The 20,810-nt window shown below is 37.7% G+C and overlaps 1 protein-coding gene across 4 annotated transcripts in view; it reads left to right on the forward strand.

Annotated features, from left to right (window-relative positions):
* ca10a (carbonic anhydrase 10 (inactive)a) overlaps positions 1–20,810 on the forward strand; it is a 259,344-nt gene that overhangs the window by 85,728 nt on the left and 152,806 nt on the right. For 2 of the 4 annotated variants that reach the window (XM_006801661.3, XM_087845236.1), the window contains exon 3: positions 16,099–16,241. In XM_006801661.3, coding sequence (XP_006801724.1) covers positions 16,099–16,241 — 143 coding nt within the window. Of the gene's footprint in view, positions 1–4,563; positions 4,607–12,371; positions 12,408–16,098; positions 16,242–20,810 lie in introns of those variants that run through there. The other 2 variants (XM_087845237.1, XM_035912456.2) reach the window with 2 other exon arrangements.

A 20,810-nucleotide genomic window follows, 5' to 3' on the forward strand; every position in this document is an offset into this window, starting at 1 on the left:
CTGTATTTTCACCCACATACTGATAAAGGTGTGAGGAAAAAAATACATTTGCAACATCATCATCATAAAGAGCATTTTTGAAAACACAGAAAAATGTGATTTAAACAAGTAAATTAAGTTTGAATATTCACCAATAATACAGCGTGTTAGCAATGAGAGAGTTAAGACTGTTAACTGCATTTTACAGGGAGAATATCAGAGAGAGAGGAACAGCATTTACAACATTTATTCCCTAACTCTGAAAATAAATGGACAATCATGGTTTACATGTTTGCTTGAGTCAGCTAATACACATGCTACTGCAGACATGTGAAAGGTTAGGGATAAATGAATTTAAACATCAAATTCTTACAGAAAATTCAGTTATTTCTTTAAACAGGAGTAGCTTTTTTTTTTTTTTTTAGTTTTTTTTTAGTTTTTTTTTAAGGCAAGCTCAGCAAAATGCCAAGAAGGCATTTAACTTTGTCAGTTTGTCTCCGTGTAACTGTGCAGTGATTCACAAGCATACATAGCAGGTATCTGTATGAAAATGTCCACTCAGTGGACAGGATGCTTCGTGTGACATAAGCTTTTATTCAATTTTTCCAAGCATTCCAATGCCACGGGAACTGACAAAATGAATGAGAAAAAGAGCTGGTGCTGGTGGTTTGCCCTGTAAATGTCACCTTGACAGGGTGCCTGTCTCCTACGTTTTGGGAAGTTAGAGAGCATAATTCAAAAAAATCGTGTGCTTGTTTCAGCACTGCAAGCCAAAGACAGTGGCCAAATTAATGAGCAACCAACTTTCAGTTCCACCCACTCCCATGTTGTTGTGAGAAGAGACTTCACATTGTGGATGATATAACACACTCTTGCACCTCAAATTATATCTCTCTGTTCAGGTGCTTTGAATAATGGCAATGTGCACTAGTATATTCAGAGCTCTACAGGTCTGTCCGAAAACATTACTAGTAAAATGTTTCATCTAGAGATAAAACACAAATGCATACTGAGGACTTGGTGAGCATGTTCCATTAGTATGGAATACAGTGTATTAATTAGTAGGGGTGCGACAATACTCGTATCAATATTGAACCGTTCGATACAGTGCTTTCGGTTCGGTACGCATATGTATCGAACAATACAAAATTTTTAATTTATTTTATCAACTTTTCTTCTGACGGTGCTGTCTGTGTTGAGCGCTCAGTGGATCTGCACTCGACAGTGCAGCCTAGGAGGAGTAGTCGAACGCAGATTCACTGAGCGCAGGGCAAGCTAGCGAGACAGAAGTTAAGCTCTCGTTGCAGCATGGCAAATTGAACCTCCCCCACTCTAATTCAGATCTGCCGTTTGGAACTATTTTGGTTTTCATGTGACTATGACCCTGAAGGTAAGCTGTCATGGACAAAAGTAAAACAGTATGTCAGATGTGCCAGCAATGCTAAATTACATTGGTGGGAACTAGTGCATTAGCGCAGTTAGCTCGTTAACGTGTTGGCCGTCCAGCCCCACGCACGGGGCGATCCGCGGTAGCTCGTTAACGGAGATTTGCCGTGTTGTGGCGTTAACGTGATTTCAATGAGATTAACGCTGACAGCACTAGTGGGAACACAACGAATATGACTGCACATTTACTCCGACATCATCCTCGTGCAAAGACAAGTGGAAGCAGACAAAAACAACAAGCACGCATGCTACAAACTTTACCCGAGTCATTTAGACAGCCGTTAGCACATGATTCTCCTTATGGGGACCTGATATGTTTAATATGCTGCTGAGAATATAGCCCAGAAGAAGAGTATAGTATAGCTTTTATTTTGGAAAGAGCCATTTCTCTGTAATAAACTCTCTTTTCCAAAGATGAGTGATTTCTCGAACAGATTTATTTTTTTATTACTTTGTTGTTTCAGCAACATTAAATTTAAAAACTGTACTTTTGAGTTAAAATATATATTTATAATTTTAATAAATAACAAATTAAAAAGGCATGAACATTTTTTTTGTATCGAAAAAATATCGAACCGAACCGTGAATTTTGTGTATCGTTGCACCCCTACTAATTAGTTATAAATCTATTGTAGCTGGCTGGAGCAGTGTACAGTATATAGTGTCCAGTTGGGGTGGCTGTAGCTCAGGTGGTAGAGCTAGTGCTAGTCAGCTACTGGTGGTTGGTGGTTCGATCCTTGGCTTCCCCAGTCTGTATCCTTGGGCAAGATACTAACCCCAAGTTGCTCTCCGATGCGTCCATCGGAGTGTGAATGTGTATGAATGCTTAGATTGCACTTAAGTATAGAAGGAGGTGAATGGGTGAATGAGGCATGTTGTATACAGCGCTTTGAGTACTTCGGGAGAGTAGAAAAGCGCTATATAAGAATCAGTCCATTATAGAGGGATTTTGAAATTGTTCATTGTGACATGACCAGAGTGAAGAATTTTAATCAGCTCCAAGGCCAACTTTTCATTTTCACTGGCACATTCCAACACCTTGATTGTTTTCTTTTATAGCCATAATGTTGTAGGTCTTCTGGTGTGCTTGAAATCACATATAGCTCTTTCAAACTACATATGGGTATAGATATTAGGATTTATATGTTTATTTGTGTGTTTTGTTTTTTTCATTATCTGCTTCTGCTGCTGTTCTGCATCTGCCACAACCACTACTCTCACCTTCCTCATCTGCACTTTATCCGCTTCCTTTTCCTCCTCCCTGAAGCCTGGGTTCTGAATTTTGAAGCAAATTTGACATACCAAGGGTATCTTTCTATTATCTTGATTCATTTCTACATTCACAGTCTAGAGCTGCTTATCAACTTGCTAAGTTAACCCAGAATTTTCCCCATGTAATCACCAGTGTTGGGGATTAACGGAATACATGTACTGCTGTTACGTATTTAAAATACAAAATATGAGTAACTGTCAGAGGTGGAAAGAGTACTAAAATATTTTACTCAAGTAAAAGTACTATTACTTTGCTAAAGTTTTACTCAAGTACAAGTAAAATTACCTGTCTAAAAATTTACTCAAGTAAAAAGTAGCTCATTTAAAATGTACTCGGAGTAAAAGTTACATAGTTACTTTTTTGTCAGCAGGAGGACAGCCTCTTCTGAGTAGTGCAAAAAAGACAATGGGATAATTCTCAAAGTAGTTGTTTTTTAATTAAAAGAAAAACTTTACAAATTAAAGTGCAGTGGCAGTTAAACTGCAAGTCTATACATCAAAATGGATAATGGTCACCAAACCAACCAACCAACCAAACTGTCAAAACCATATAATTCTTTTACATGAGTAAAGCGCCTTGAGGCGACTTTTGTTGTGATTTGGCGCTATATAAATAAAATTGAATTGAACTGAATTGAATTGAACATAGAACAAATACTGAATTGAGCTGTACGGCAGCTGCTATAAAAATATTTTTTAATTTTTTTAACTTGGCCCTGCTCTGTTAATTTGAGGAGCAATTCAATTCAATAAAACTTTATTGATCCTGAAGGTTGACCCCGAAGGAAATTGGGTTAAGGCTGCCGACCTTTGCCAGCGCCATCTTACCCTTCTGATCATACATACATTACACAAACATCACATGGGGAAGACAGGTCAGAGAGGTATAACAATGGAAAATGCACAACACAGGAAAGATAAGTAGAAAAAAATAACTCCCCCCAGACTGAGCTCCAACAGGGAGATCCGTTTGAGAACAGAAACAAACACCTCTGCACATAGCACATGTTATTCTTTTGCCTGCAGTGTGAACATATGTGGGTTAAGTAAGAAAGTAGCCGCTTCTGTCTTCTGTCTAATTTAACTATTTTTTTTTAAATAAATTACAAACAGAAAAAATGTAAGTAAACACATTTTCTTTTGGCAATTTACCAATCCAGTAAAAAAAAAAAGTACAAGTTTCATTTAACTAACCTCTACATGCTTGCGCAGGTTTGATGTGGAATTTTTAAAAGCTGCTAACTTGATCTCTCTTGGCAAACACAGCTTACACTGCATAATAAAGCTGTTGCCTTTCTTGCACTTGAAGCCGAAATGATCCCTTAAATACGGCCAGGGGTTCACATCGGTTTCTTCGAGTTCAGGGTCAGCAGAATTCGACGGGGTTTCTTTTTTCGCTGGATCCGTACCACCAATGTCAGACTCCATCTTTATTGTGACCCAACGCCAATTTGTTCTACTACCCATCATTCCCTGCAGTATTTCCGAAGCGCAATGTTGGGTTTTTTTGTTTGTTTGTTTGTTCTTTTAATTTACTCAGTAACGGGTGTGATGGGTTAGCAAAGTACAATACTTTTTAAAAAATATACTTAAGTAAAAGTAAAATTACCGACTTGAAAAATGACTTTAAAAAGTACAAATACACAAAAAAAAGTAATGCAAATAAATGTAATTCGTTACTTTCCACATTTGGTAACTGTATTCCGTTACAGTTACTGTTTAAAAAGGTGGTATTTAAAATACAGTTACTTTGTTGAAATAAATAGATTACACTGCGGTACTTTCCTGTTTCATATTGTGGTGGGCAAGGACTGTTTGGGTTTTGTTTGACAGCTACGTTCTGTTGTTCCAGGCGGCAGCATTACGGTTGCCATGGTTACAGGGCGACGCTCTCTCTCTCTCTGCGACTGTATGTTTCCTGGGTGAGAGAGCACCTTTTTGTTGTTGTTGTTGTGCTAAGCTAACAGGCAGAATGCTACAAGCATAGCTCTAAAGAATGTAGCATCATGGGCAGTGTGGTCCGTGTTGCAGGGAGAATGGACCCCCATACACGTTATGTGTCTGTGAGCAAGAGGAGGGAGAAAAAGGATAGTGGAAAAGTACGAGCAGTCATCAAGCAAAAACGGGAGCTGGAAGCATGTAAATATAATAATAACCACTGCAGCCAAGAAGAGTGCCTGACGAGCCCAGTTGTAAGTAAGCTATCCGGTCGTTAAGTGATAACGTGACGAATCCTACTTCCGGCCCTAAAGTAGTCTGCGTTTAATATGGCTTTTGTGTTTTTAACATGTTTAATGGTTGTATTTTCTTCTATTTAATCTCAAAAAGCTCCTAAAACAGTCAGCGATCACTGTTGACCTCCCTCGGCTTTTATTACCGCTAATCATTTATTTAAGCTCAGTTTTTAAAACCTTAGGATGTAACTACAGCCCAGCCCATGCAGCAGTATATGAATGACTAACCTCGTATTGTGGATGGATTATCTCAGTTTTTCTCCTGGCTGAAGTTTGGTCCTTTTACAGCATCCTGCCATGCGATTACATTTGTTCCTGACCACCGAGAACACTCACGTTAACTTTTATCGAGTGGAAAAAAAAGTTAGCTTGTTTATATTATGCTAACATAGCTGTGTCGCTAGCGCTCACGTAGCACATCATTATATACCAGCTAGCCAAACTTCAGTAACCCTACAAACGTCACTGCTGTTTAGTTTTCTGTCTTCATTTATGTTGGAAGTGATAACAGACCTGTACGTTTTAATTTGTTTCCAAAACCCCGCAGTCAGGACATGCTATATTGTATTTAGATAGAAGCTAGCGAGCTAACTTCCTGCTAACTTCTAACTTCGTTAAATGTCATAAATTCAGTTTTCATGGATGCCTGGATGTTAAACTCAATTGTTACACCTGGTAGAGCAGAATGCTGATCATTTTATTAAAGATGAAAGACTTTAGACAGTTTTTCAACTCTCAGTAATGCCATAGTGATCGTTTGATATATGGACCTGCAGCGGAGTTTAGGCCCAGACACGGCTAGTGACGTCAGACTTAACGACCGGATTAAGACTCGACTGTACACCGTGTTCGTGTTTTCCTCCAAAAACAATAAGTTCCGTTGGAGCAGTCTTTCAACACCTCTCTCTGTCTCTCGCAAGAAAAGTTGACCCAGACAACAAAGTAAAGCTATTTTTCGGCTACTAGCGGACACGGACCCCACCGTATTAGTCAGAGGTCCCTTTACTAAGGTTCAGAGCCGCGGACCTTCAGTAATAGTAATAAATCACACAGTAATAGTACATTCACATAGTTGTAAAAACCATGATAATATATCAAGTAATCCAAAGTATTCAGAATACATTACTGTCATTGAGTAACGTAACGGAATAGGTTACAGAATACATTTTGGGGCATGTATTCTGTAATCTGTAATGGAATACATTTTAAAAGTAACCTTCCCAACACTGGTAATCACATAAAAGGGGTGGCACTGGGAGCATACAGCCAATCACTATTATGAATAAGGTTAGTGGCAGCAGATTGAATGATTTTACAAAGATAAAAATCGAATGTCAGAAAAAATCTTCAGAGGTTAAAAACATAATGCAGAATTAAACCAACACAGATGCTGCAGAAAAATAAGCAGTATGATAGGAAAAGCACTGTGTAGTGGTTTAGTATTAAACTTGCTGAATGACTGTATAAGCAATTTAAGTGCTTTGGTCAATAAGTCTGGATAACAGGTAGTAGTTTAAAAAAAGCTTAGTCTATTTGAAAACAGGAAATGAAGCTGGTAAAAATGCCAACTGTGTCAATTACCAGAATTATGACTGCTACACCCAAATCTTTATCTTTACAATGTGGTAGATTATAATGTCTAAAAGTTGTTTTTATGTATTTATTTTTTCATCTGCAGCATCTGTTTTTAAAGCCCAAGCAAAGTATAAATATAAAACATAATTCAAATATAGGCTTAAACTATCTGCAATTTTGACGGTTTATTTGACAGTGTTGGGTCAACTTCAAAGAAAGTTTAAGTAACACCACCAACAGTGGCAAAAACAGCAGTACCTACCAATAAAAGAATTCAGCATATCGTCAACAACTCACCTTAGTATCACTGACATAATTCAGACATGAGCTTTATTGTCTCATTCCCATATTTAATTATAATATTAACTGATGCTCTTTTAAAAAGTACCAGTCAGATTAGAATTCATTTGGAGCTGCAGTTCTTTTTTTTGTCAGATTACAAGTGCAACTTCGCAACAATCAAATATCACAAAAAATGGAGTTATGCACAACATATTATCTTGCACATTCACCCCACATAGACTAAACACGAAAAAAATGTTTACAGATCTGTGTGTCTGTCAAAAGATTTTTTTAGTTTGTTTTTAAAGCTGGTGACACAGATTGCAGCTTTCAATGATATCAGGCAGGGCATTCTGTTGAGTTCAGGCTTTTCAGACAATGCTGACTGTCCAAAAGCAGACTAAAACACAAATTGGAAAATAATTAAACATTTTCAAAACTCTTTAGATGATACTCCTCCAGAATCTAACAGTGGGGAGATTTATGTGAAACATAAAAACTTTGTCTCTGATCCAGAGAGATGGAGGTCCATGGTGCCATGTAAAACAAATTTGAAATTCTAATCATTTGATAATAAATTGTGAAAACTTATAATTTAAAATAAATAAAAAATAATTCAAGCATATTTTTCTTCTCATAAAAAACCCAACACAATCAAATGTCATTGTATTAAAGGCACCAACAAATCCATTCGCTTTCACTTATACTAATGGCCAGTGATGCAGTTTTTTTCTATCATTTGTTTCCCAGGAAATTCTTACAAAAATAGCTCTTAAACAGTAAAATCGAGCCAGTAATGTTTAGAATTACTTGTCTATTTGTCTGGAGTTAATAGTGTAATTTGAAGTTTTGTAAATTTGTACAACAGGAAACTCATTAAATGGAAAAAATTATTGAAAAGACAGACATTGATATATTCACATTGTTAAACGTCATTCAGACTGACCACAGGGTGCATTTGGAATACAAAACCCTTCAATAAGTCAGTGCTGAAACCCTGAATAAACTAAAAAGTAATTTAGTAAGTAAGCACATCCTAAACCCCTGATTGCTGCAAATGTCTAGTGCTGAAATGTGATTTAGCAAGAGTCCAAATCAGTTATATTTCTTGGAGCTGCCACTGACTTTTGACCTTCTTTCATACATTTTTTTTACAAGGATCTTGAACAAATCACATTATTATTACCTGTAGGTTGCTCACCCACAATCCTCCTGTAAGTGAGTGTGTGACTGTTTACCACAGGGAGAGAAAAAGCTTTTTAATACTGCCAACAACAGCAAGCAGCCAAGGCTTTCAGCTCTAATACTCTGTCGCTTCATTAGCACGAACAGTGTGTATCTGTATATGAGTGGGTGTGGGAAGGAGAATGAGGGAAGAGCACTGTCACTCGGGTACCATTATGCTTAAAACAACCCACATAGTGGCAGACAGAGTCTAAGAAGCAATTATTAATATTTCTCATCTGAAATAAGCCTTTGTAGAAGATGTATACAGTATGGACTTTAATTGTTTAGTGGGACTGAAGTCCCCTTTATAGGCACATGAAAGACACAGTTTCTATTACGGGACCTTTTCAGGAGCTTGGCCAAGCGATTAGCACTGGAAATTTTCTGTCTTTTATTTTCAGCTAAAAGGTTGTTTTAGAAATTCATAGCTGATGACTGAAAAAGGGTTAAAAGAGAGCATTAGCATCAAACAGGTTTTTGAGTGAAGTGCCACATTTTGAAAATGTATTGATTGAATGGAATTGAATTCTTATCGAGCTTGATGAGAATCTATGTGTTTTGACAGACAAAGCAAACACTGTTGAAAACTCTGGTTTTGCACCCTGCTTCTCTCATTTGCTTTAAGAGATGCTACATTGTGACCCCTAAGGATTAAATACAGGGCCACGGCTAGTTTTAATCATCTTCTTCATTCATCTGGATAGACTCATGGTTGAAGTGTTTCCTAGACTGAGAATCAGATGACCCGAGAGAGTGAGGTAGAGATTGCCTCTGCACATTTTCCCAAGGATTTAAAACCACATATAATCCCACATACATACTTGCTTGGACATGTTCTCTGTGTAGTCTGGTGAACAGTAACAAAAATGCAATAATATAAAGTGTTGAGGTGGCCCAGGCACTCTGTTGATTAAAATGGAAATACAAAGGTGTGGGAAACTGGAAGAAACGCTCAAGCTGAGATTCATTCTGCCACATACAAAGAGGTTGCTTCACTCAGTTCTGTTGTGTAACATACAGCCTTATTGCTGGGTTGTCATCATTACACCTTAAAGTCATTATATTTACATTTTCTTTAAGACATCCACTTTTTTTTAATACAGTACCTCCCCAGCATAGCTATCTGCTATGACAAAAACAAATTATCCCTAGAACTGTATTCTCTGAGCTGTAGATATTTTTACCTTTAGGAAGTTATTACTGCATTTGTTACTCTACTTGTTCCTGATTTTTTTTTACTCACCACTGTGGCTAGATTAGTGAGTATAAACCATCCTCTGAGGATAAAGGCATGATTTCCTTGAGTTGCAAGGTGTTTATCAGTGTGGCAGGTGGCAAGATTTGCCCTCAAATGCCAAAAACGACTATTGAGACTAATTGAGTCTCTCTGTGGATCAGGAGGGATAGCGCTAAAACTCAGATAAAGATAAGTTGCTAATATGGTGCGTTCACTACATTTACAATTTTCAATGTTGTTGTCTTTTTGTTTTACTGAATTAAGTTGTGTGTCTTTGAAAAATTATATATTTTCTGAAAAATTTGCAAAAGAAAATTTAATACTCAAATACCAGACCCATGGGCGAAAGACATTTTAAGTAGCAACCGGTGGTGCTCTTTTAAACTAGAAATACTCATTTAAGACCAAAATGACAAATAACAGGTGATAAAGTTAGGCATGTTGGATTACCCATTATGGTTATGTGATGGATCAGCTGATAAGCAATCAAGTCTGGCTATCTATAGTTTTGTCATGTAGCTGACTCACTACCTTGTGAAACATCAAACGATCTTATGTTTTGTTGACTTGTTGACTCTAGAGCATGTGAGTGTGAGTGGGCAGGATTGAAGGCTCACTGAAAGCCAAGTAAAAACTGCTACAAGGTCTGCAAAACCATTCATGATTATTGACAGCTTAAAACATTGTTTGTATCACAATAAGTAGTCAAATTTTCTTTAGATTTCTCTTTTTCAAGTGATTTTAATGAAATGTCAGCAAGGCAGTTCTCAGTCAGTGGCACAGTTACACTAAATTATCAGACTGGGTTCACTGCGGTAGCTGAGACAGACTGGTAAGTTTTTTGATACAATGATTTAAGTTTGCTCCTTTTTGTATGGCTAGCTAAATGCTGAAATACTGGAACTGCAACTTCCCCAGTGTTGTGCCGAATTTATGTAAAAGTAAAACGTTGTCAGAAAAAATGTTCTCAAGTACAGATACTTGAAAATTCTACAATTTTTAAGTATGTGTACTTCCCACATCTGCACTCCTGTCTGCATATAAAGCATGCAGCTAGTCCCTGTGCTTACAGTGGAAGGAGTTAATACACTGGAAAGACATTTACACCTACTGGAAATTTCCAGTTTTCACTTATTAATGTATCACATATTGTTAGAATGTTAATTCATTTGAAAGGATGAAAGGCTTGATTTCACAGAAATTTTTTAACCACTGTGACAATCTGGCATCTCTGTCTGTACGTAGAGGAATCATCCCCATTGACTTACTCATAAATCTGTTTAGACAGCCTTTTTTTCCTCAACTTTTAGGTGACACTTCCTAACCAGTACTCTCTAATGTCTCTTCTTTACTTTGAGTAGTCCACTGAGTAGTCCACATCCTCTTCCACTGTTTCATCCATCGCCTAGCTTCAGTTTACCCTTATATTTTATGTTATTCCACCCCTGAGAGTGAAAGCCTCTCCTGGTCGCCAGCTTGTATATCCCAAACCATTAACAATATGACAGGAGGCATTATCTTGACTGGCATGTTTATTGTTCTGTTGACTGGGCAGTGCTAATGAGGCACTCGCACACTGCTGGGCCAGCAGGATTATCCCAGCATCACAGGACAAGCACAAACACGACCCGCTGTCACTGACCATTTCCCTCGACAGCCAGACACACATGAACACCCACCGTAATCACAATGCCTTCAGGTGTTCACACAACAAGCTCTAAATCTTGTGTTTAAAAGCTGTAAATTCTGTTTCTAAATGCATTTAAGCAGAATGTATTTTAAATTTTAAATTCTTTTATTTTAATTAAAAAATTAAAGGCTGGAGAGCCAGATATTAACAAGCGATTTCGGCATTTGGCATACTGATCGGAATGGGGGGTGAACGGGTATCCCAGAAGGTAATAATGAAGAGAAATGACCACCCACCGTATAGCCAGGTACTCCTCTGCTAGATTATACCTGGCCTCTTGCTCCAACAGTTTTCGGGTGATGTATACTAACAGGGTGGTCGACCTGAGCAATACAGTGTCACCCTTTGTCACCCAGTGAAAATTGTCTTAGCCTAGCCCTTCTGTTGTACAGGCACTGCTGACGTTCCTGGGCCTGGAACAAATTCTCCCATGACAACCTCCCCACTGTATGTAGCTTTGCTCTCAGGTCCAGAACGTATTGAATTTCATTCTTAGCTAGACTTGGATCTTTCACTCAGTTTTTTCTTTAATTAGGTCCAACAACCACTTTGGCTTCCTGCCAAACAGTAATTCAAAGGGGGGGGGGGGGATCCTCTGGAGGCCTGGGACACCTCCTACACTGCAAAACAACAGACGGTCTAGTGAGCAATCCCAATTGCATTCAACTTCAGCATTCATTTTCACCTAGGCTTGGACCTTCCAACCATTTTTTTACTTTAAAAATCCCAACACCATTTTGTTAAAAGGTTAATATGGAAATCAAAAAATAAAATTTCACATTCACTCAGACTGGATCACAATTTGTTTAACCTTTTTTGTTTTGTTTTCCAGAAGCATTACAAAGCATTCATTTTTGGCTAACTAACTTTTACATAGTATAGCAAGGTGCACACATACTTATAAAAATCCATACTAAATATCTGTGCACATCTGCCATATTATTGTGGCGAGGCATAGATTCAGAGATGTGGTATAAATCAGACCTTCCTCCAGCCCCGCCACACGCAGCTGCCAGAAAAACACCTCCCAAGGGCCACCAGAGCCCCATTCAGGTGTTGATATTCTAAAAACCTCTTCTTGTTAATCTCATACCGTATAACTGATCTGTCACACGGAATAAAGTCTGTTCCTTCAAATATATGTTCATAGTATTCAATTACTTTACAACTCCAGTCTAGGAAGTTAATCATATTGTTCTGTAGTAGGTCTGGTCTGTTCTAATTGTAACAACTTAAAAGTGAAAAAAATAAATAAAAATAAAATAAAGATCAAATAAACAATGACAATCAAGTTGACCTATAGCAAAAGCCGTAATGGTCCACTGGGGCATTTTGGGGCATGTTGGGCAGTTTGGTAAGGTAAGACAGTTTTTTCTAAATAGGAACTAAGTTGTTCTGCTCATTAAAATGACCACATGCCACTGAAAAAGAAAACTGTAATTTTACCCTGCAGAGCACACAACCAGTAAGTTTGTTTGTCTCACTTTGGTATATGCGTATTCTGAATCAAACTAAAAGTTGTTATATATTCTAGTCATACACCCTGTGTTCTTTCATCTTTTTTTGCTTGCTTGGTTCCTAAAACAAAAAATGTAGCAGCTCTGGTAACATATCAAAAAAGGTATGTGGCAGCAAGTACAGCAACGGACATATGTTAAATTTAACAAACTAACACCTTTACGTTTTCCAATCGCTTGAATAGCTGAAAACACTGGTAATTACTTTGTGATGTCTCCACAGGAATAGGACAATTGAGTTGATGACTAATATAATTCATGTAATTGTTGGCTTTGATAGTATAATTGGATGTTTTAACTGTGAGATTGTAATGTGTATGTAAATTTGTCAGACAAATGACCGTGCTGAGAATTCAGATGCATGTAAAAATAAACTATGACTTAGAGAGAAGGTTGGAAGGCACAGTGTCCCATTCCTGTTCGATTTAAAACTTGGAATAAATATTCTGGGGACATGTGACATTAACATTAATATGTCTTAAAGTGGTACAATATGGGATCATTAATGTTTACCTAATGCGAAAGGATTTGCTGGTGCTCTAAAAGTCTTTAAACTCCTCTTTCTCCATATTCAACAGAAAGGCTTGAGATTCTTCTTTCTAATCTGACTACATTTTAATTGCAGTGTTGAACAGTACAACAGTGCTAATGAGATTTAAAATTTCTACAACATGAACAAAAAAATAAAGTAGTCTGGAATATCATTAACCCAGAATGATCACTCAAGTGATTTTAAGCAATCTGAAACATATTACTCATATTCAGCACAATTTATTTTGGTCCAATCTTTGCTTGAACTTAGGTATTAAATGTAGTCTTATAAATAGGATGTTATTTAACCTATTTGAAGATAAGGTCCCAAGGCTGGCTCAGCAGACACTGGTATAGTAAGTATGCTGTTTGTTAGCAAAGGTGCCTGAATTTTTGAGAAGCAGAGCTCCCAATCAATTATACTTCTTTCTTACTTACATTCACAGTAGAGGCTCCTCATCCATCCACCCACACCTTCACTATATGTTGAGATTATGGCTCTGTAAGAATGTCTCCTTTATTCTTATCCTGTTATGATCGTAAGTGTTGTTGTAAAAGGGACTGTCATGTAAATATAACCAGTGGGCTCGTTCTGTTTGTCTTATTGTGGGAAAATGTATAAAACCGGCTGTAATTCCTAAACAGTCAATGTTTCTGTTGCTGAAAATCTGCCCTTCAATTACACCACGCTCAATTCAATAAACAGATAGATTACATTAATTGAACACATAATGTTATCAGGTTCTAGTTAAGTTTCATTCAAAACATATGTACTCATGCAATTGAATTATATATTATTTTATATTTTTTGGAAATTAAATGTTCATTGATCAGTATGACCACAGTTATGCTTAAGATCACTTTGAAACAACATCCAGACTCAGTTCCTGACTGGCTATATGATAACAGTGTGGTGCTGACTGGGCTACAGGCAGAAGTCACAGCATACTCTAAACCACACCAGAATAAACTAGTGGATATAAATCCTGTGTAGATACACTATGCCACTAAACTTGACCCCGAGTATAGTGTTGCGCATTACTCTAACCTTTACTTTGTCCTTACTCACTAGTGGTAGCACGTTGCATCCTTTATTTATGTTGCAGAGATTGGTGGTTGAGTGTGATTTTCAATAGGCTCCATTTGTATATCAACTAGGACTAGAATTCCTATCACAGCAGTCTGTGGTTTATGCACCCTTGAGGATGCATAAACCACAGACCTTTTTGAAGCCATTTACAGACCTTGTATTTGGCTGCTTCAGTTTGGATACAATCACCCTGTTCCTGATGATGGGAATGAATCCGACAGCATAATCCTGTCATTACTACAGCTATTTGACCCATTATTAATTTAAAAATGGATTTTAGTCTAGCTTTGTATGTTCTTAATCCCATTTTTTCATCTCAGTCACCTCAGTTACTTGTGCTTGCCTGATGTGGGAAGTAATGAAGTAAATACTTTGCTACTGTACTTAAGTAGAAAAGTACCTTTACTTTACTTGAGTAGTTTTTTTCTGACTACTTTTTACTAGTGCTGTCAGCGTTAATCTTGTTAAAATGACATTAACGCCATATCGAGTTAGTGCAGATTGCCCCGTGCATGGGGCTGCATGGTGTCAACGCGTTAGCGCAGTTTGCTCGTTAACCCGTTATCGCCATGCAGTTGTGTGCAATGCTCTCTATATAATATGTCCATCTTTTATGTGTGGATATATATTAAAGTATATGTGAAAGTGTGTTAATAAAAATTATAAATCTTTGCAAAGCTCGTCATTTTAGAATTTGAATTTAAACTTTAGAATTTACAAGCAATCAGCATTTAGGTTTTTCTATCAGATATCAAAAGCACACAGCAGTTAAAGCTTACTAATTATATTTCTCTTACTGTGAGTTTGGCAGTTTTGTGTTATAAAAAATGCTCAAACTCATTGGCCAGTACTAGGAATGGGAGTTGATACGAACATAGTTATTCCGATTCCATTATTGGTATCACTTACCAATTCAATTCCTTATTGAATCTCATTAGGTTCTCTGGTTCCGCTTTGAAAGTTACCAAGCAGCATAAAGACATTATATTGACGGGGTGACCGTGGCTCAGGGGGTTGGGAAGCGTATCTGTAACCGGAAGGTCGCCGGTTCGATCCCCAGGCTCTCTGTCCTGGTCCTTGTGTCCTTGGGCAAGACACTTTACCCTACCGCCTACTGGTGTTGGCCAGAGGGGCCGATGGTGCGATATGGCAGCCTCGCTTCTGTCAGTCTGCCCCAGGGCAGCTGTAGCTGCAACCGTAGCTGCCTCCACCAGTGTGTGAATGTGAGAGTGAATGAATAGTGGCATTGTAAAGCGCTTTGGGTGCCTTGAAAAGCGCTATATAAATCCAATCCATTATTATTATTATTATTATATTCATGCAAGTTAATTACATGCTGTGTGGTCAAATGTTTGCGCTTGTTTGAGGTTGGTGTAATCAGTGTTGGGGGCCAGTACTCAAAAAAAGTAATGTATTACACATATTATTCTGTTCTTAAGTAATGCAGTTCTTTACTTAATTGCTGGGGAAAATGTATAATTTATAGTACTTTTGTGTTTCTCCATAAAATGATGTCAAGCACACTGTCTGATGATTGTAAGAGTACAAACAGAGGCTGCAGGCTGACTGCTTATGTGTTTGTTACCTTTTGAAGTTCAGGGTCTGGCTGCTTTAACATCACTCTGGGTTCTTCTCTAGCTTATTGTTAGCATGCTATCTGTACAGACACTTGCAAAGAGCCTAAGTTGTGTTAGTAGCATAATGCAGTTATTTCTGTGCTGAAACAACTGCAGTTTGCACTTCACCATCACACTCTCATCCTTTTGTAGAATAAAAATAAAAACAAATGCCCATATCCATGCTGTAGACATCACTACTATTAAAGTGAAAATGTAACACATAAGTGGAATGAACAGGCAAGCAGACTAACAACTCCATAAGTGAACTACTGGGATCCAGTTCTCAACAAGAATCAATTCTAAAGTCCCATCCCTAGCCATTACTGTGTGACCTCTGTGCAAAGGTCTCGCTATCTCATCAGTGCAGATGATCACCTGCTCTTGTTTTTTGTGTTGCAGTGCCATCATTCTGGGGGCTGGTAAATTCAGCCTGGAACCTATGCTCAGTAGGGAAGAGGCAGTCGCCAGTGAACATCGAGACCAGCCACATGATCTTCGACCCCTTCCTTACACCCATAAAGCTGAACACTGGCAGACGCAAGGTAAAGAAGCATATGTTAATGTTTTTCTATGTTGTCTGCTTGATGGATGCTGGTGCTTTGTCGATTCTTTCTTTTGTATGCTCGTTGCACCTCTATGATGTCGCACTACATTCATCTAATGCTATTGTGTTGGTTTCTGTTGTACAACTTGACAAGGTGTGTGTCCCTGATCAGTGCTACCAACTGTTGTTTATGTTGGCAGACAATGCAAGCTCCTTAAGATAAAATGCAGCTCACTTCATCCATTCAGCAATACACAACCCTTATGTTCTGGCTCAAGAAAAGCTGTGACTTTATCTTAAAAGCTTCACAGTTGATATCCTGCAGCCTAACAGTGCTTTAGTCAGTGGTTTCTCTTGCGATCTTCCCTGTACAGTGGTGTACAAGGACAGGACTCTTTTTGATCATGTGCCATATGACAGCAGCTAATTAAGAAGAATTCACAGATGGTGTGCTTTCAAAAATGCACACTTGCATTCTGAAATGAATGCTATGATTAGTTGTTATGTTTATATTCTAGCAGAGTACAGTGTTAGCCTTGGGCAGTGATAGTGCAAACGGGATGCATTGCAGATTATCACCTATCGTATACTGCTACAGTAGATGTCTTCATCTAACAGATCTCGAAATAAAGTGTTTTCCTTGATTTTTAATCATTTTAATTATTTAGAATCCATTGTAGAGCCATCTGCACACAGAGAAACAAGGATTGGTTGTGAACCCTGTGATTACAATAGGCAGTTGCATTGTACATGTCTTGCAAAACTTATATGCGAAAGGAAATTGGTTGTGGTTAATCAGTAAGGGGCAGGCAACCCTGAGACTTTCCTAACCAAATGAACTTGAATACATAACATCCATGTGTGCAATCTAGTTTTAATATAATATAAAAACTAATTGCTAACATAATGTGATGCTTATGAATAGGGATGGGTATGGAAACCCGGTTCTTGTTGAGAACCGGTTCCCACTGTTTCAATTCCTTGGAATCGTTTGCCATTTTTGCAAACGATTCCCTTATCGATTCCAGTCGCCCCGAATGACGTCACCACGTTGCGGAGTGTCATTTACCTGGCAGGAAACACGGCGCCTAAGCGGCTCAAACGCTCAAAAGTTTGGTTATACTTTATGAGAACGGATGACAACAGGGCAACTTGCAATATTTGCAAAGTAGATATTTCATTTAAGCGAGGAAACACTACGAATATGCAAAAGCATTTGCTCACAAAACACGCGATGACCTTAAATGAATGTCGTGTTTTTAATTCCGCTCCGGACTCGTGAATCTCAACCCAGCAGCAGCGGTAACGTTTGCACGTCCTCTCCCGTTAATGCGGCAGGTAAATAATCAACTAACAGTGCATATTATGTTAGCGCGATCTGCCTTATTACAAAACCTGCCATTACTGTGCATTTAGGTGACCATGATGAAAGAGACAGTTTGGTTGGCTCAGATGCTGGCAGTTCTCGCTGCAGTCTACCGTTAGCGTCTCCTTTCAGGCCAGGATAGACCAATGTCACCGAGCAGTGACTAAGTTTGTAGTAATAGGCTTGCACCCATTTGCCACTAGTGATGTGTCGGTCGCGAACGAAATGGCTCTTAGAGCGTATCTTTGACGTGAACGACACGAGCCGGCTCCTTATCGTGAGCCGTGGTTTTTTTTTTTTTCCTTTCTCTCAGCCTCTCTCTCGCACTTTTTTTCCGCGTCACTCTGCATGCGAGCCTTGTGCTTTGCGCTGGGAAGAGGGGGGAGGGGCGGTAGTTACACTCGCAGTAGCACAGGAACAGAGCGGGAGGGAGAGACAGAGAAAGAGAGCCAGAGACAACAACGTCACATTACAAAGGTATAGTAATCATCCACAACTATTTTCAGTTGCGGATGATAAAGGATTCAGAAAGTTTATTCATACAGGTCCATATGACAGAGAATGTGCATCTTCTTTTTGTTTTCATATTTTAATTTATATTTAATTGTGTTGTGGTTTGCAGTGTGTTGTGTTGTTTCACTTTAAATTGGTTTAAAAGGAAAAAGCTGAAAATTTAAATAGTTAAAAGTTGAACTGTGAATAGTTCGTTTTTGTATTATATGATTTATTTATTACATTTTATGTGGAGTGAATAAATAAAAGTATATTTATGGTGGCCCTTAGAGACAAAGCATGTACAAACTCCAAAACACGTACAAAACACAACAGAAGTGCTCCAGGATGCTAGGGGGCAGTGTTGAGCTTTTGTTACCTAGTGGCTACACAAGCCAGGAAGTACCAACGACCGGATTTGGTGTGTGGTAATAACAGGTAAATGAACTTTTTTTTTTTTTTTTTAATTATTTGACCATATATGAATGCTTGTATATAAATACACAAACAATACACACATGCTTTCAATTGTGTAATTTAAGTGATCGAGGTAGCTCTGTTTTGGAAGTTTAGTTCATGCTAGAAATGTGTTTTGGAGTTTGTACGTGCTTTGTCTCTAGGGGCCACCACATATATTTATATATAAACATATATAAATAAAACCACTTTTTTTTTTACATTAGTAATTCCTTTTGTACATAATTTTATATTATTGTTAATAATAAATTAATTAAAGCAACAAGACAACCTAAAGAGCCGGTTCTCTAAAAAGAGCCGGAAATCCCATCACTATTTGCCACAGCAAATGCCCTCGATTTTCGGTAAGTGAATGTGTTTAATTGTAGGCAGGGACATTACTGGATATTCTTGTGTAATTGCTACAGAATAATTTATGTTATACTTTGTTATTGCTACAGAAGAATATTTATTTTATTATTTTACATTTACAATTTTTTTTCCTGGGGACCCTGTGACACCCCATTGAAGAGCCGTAGGCTGTGGATCTCTTAAGATCTCACTGTTGGGTTTGTAAGGCCATGTTACTCTTAAATTTCTATCTTGTTCAAAGAGAAGCTATAAAACAAAGTTCTAAGCTAATCGACCTTAGTGTTCTCCTTTTTTAAAAAATAAGAATCGATAAGATAATAAAGAATTGAATCGTTAAACAGATTCGAAAATGGAATCGGAATTGTGAAAATCTTATCAATACCCATCCCTACTTATGAGGCTATTGGAACTATTTTCCAAATGCAAGAAAAAAATTAAACAAACAAACAAAAAAAAAAAAAAGCGAAAAAACAAAACTGCAATCCACATAATGTAACATGGAAAACAATATGTTTTGCATCTAAAATGACAGCTTCCACTAACTTTTTGGTTTTGTTTGTTAAGTCAGTTTTGGTTGGTGAGTTTATTGTTTATTCGCTCTTTTGAATTTGGTCATGAAGGTAAACACAAATTTTTCAGAGGTGGGAACCATGTTGATCATAGCATGCAAAGACCTCTGGAAAGAGATTGATTGTGAATAAACTGTCAGAAGCCCACTCTCACAGCAAAAATCTCCAATAGTGCTAAACCTGTTAGTTTTAAAATAAAGGCACTAAATTTGAGAGATGCTGCTATGTTGTTGCATTTCTTTTCCTGTTCTCCCTGTTTGTTCTTTACCTGTTTGCATGTTCTCCACATTTTTGTGTGACTTTTCTCCAGTTACTCTAGCTTTTTCCAAAAGTAACATGCAGTTAGTGGAGTTATGTTAATTGGTGAATCCAAGTTGCCCATAGGTGTGGTTCTGTCTTCGTCCTAAACAGGTGATTATTCTTGAAGGAATATCTGCATTTTAATGTCTCTGAAGACTGTAGCAAACAATAATAATAATAAAACATAACAATAATTAACATTAGGCATACTTGCATACAAAACCAACTTTGTTAAGTTTAAGGCACCATCACTGTTGGGGTGCCGTATTTTGTTTGACCCTTTGGATGTTTTGGGGGTAAAATAAGAGTTTTTATGACTTTGAAATTTATTTTTAATGATGCCACATTCTATTACTGATTGATTAGTGTTTAAGAATCTTTTCAGGTCCTAGCCAAAACCAGTCACCAGCACCCAATAAATAAATAGAACTACTTCTTTAGTTAAAATTTGCCACAGGTCATAGAGATCTCTGCATTCATCATTTGGATGAAGACTGATAGTTATTAGGAAATGTTGCCAGATCCAGTTGAGACAGCTGGGGTATGCTCTGGTCATGCCATACATGTATGGCGTTATTTTTGTGCCACTATTCTGAGCGCACGTAAAAAAAAAAAAATTGAGCGCACGTAAAAAAATGTTTGCGGGTGCAAGTGTTGCATTTTGAGGAGAAATTTATTTTGAGCGAAGAAAAGCTGAATTTGAGTGAACAAAATTCATTGCTGCATGCAAAAAAATGTATTTCAGTGTTTGCTATTATCCATACACACACACAATAGCAGCCCCTCTCGCTCAGTTTTTGCATTTGCTCTCAACATTTCTGCCCTTGTGCACTCAACTCTCTCTCTACACCGTTATAGTTGTGCCACAAAACCAGCCAATCACAGACTTGGATGAAAAAATATCTGATTGGCTGTTCTGGTCTCCAATCAGCTCGAAATGACGAAATGCAATATCCCAGAATCCATTTCGTCCAAAACTTTTTTATTTTCATGTGAGAATGTTTCTGTGTAA

Source organism: Neolamprologus brichardi, chromosome 8 (assembly GCF_056152115.1).
Source record: "Neolamprologus brichardi isolate AB-2024 chromosome 8, ASM5615211v1, whole genome shotgun sequence".
NCBI lineage: Eukaryota > Metazoa > Chordata > Actinopteri > Cichliformes > Cichlidae > Neolamprologus > Neolamprologus brichardi.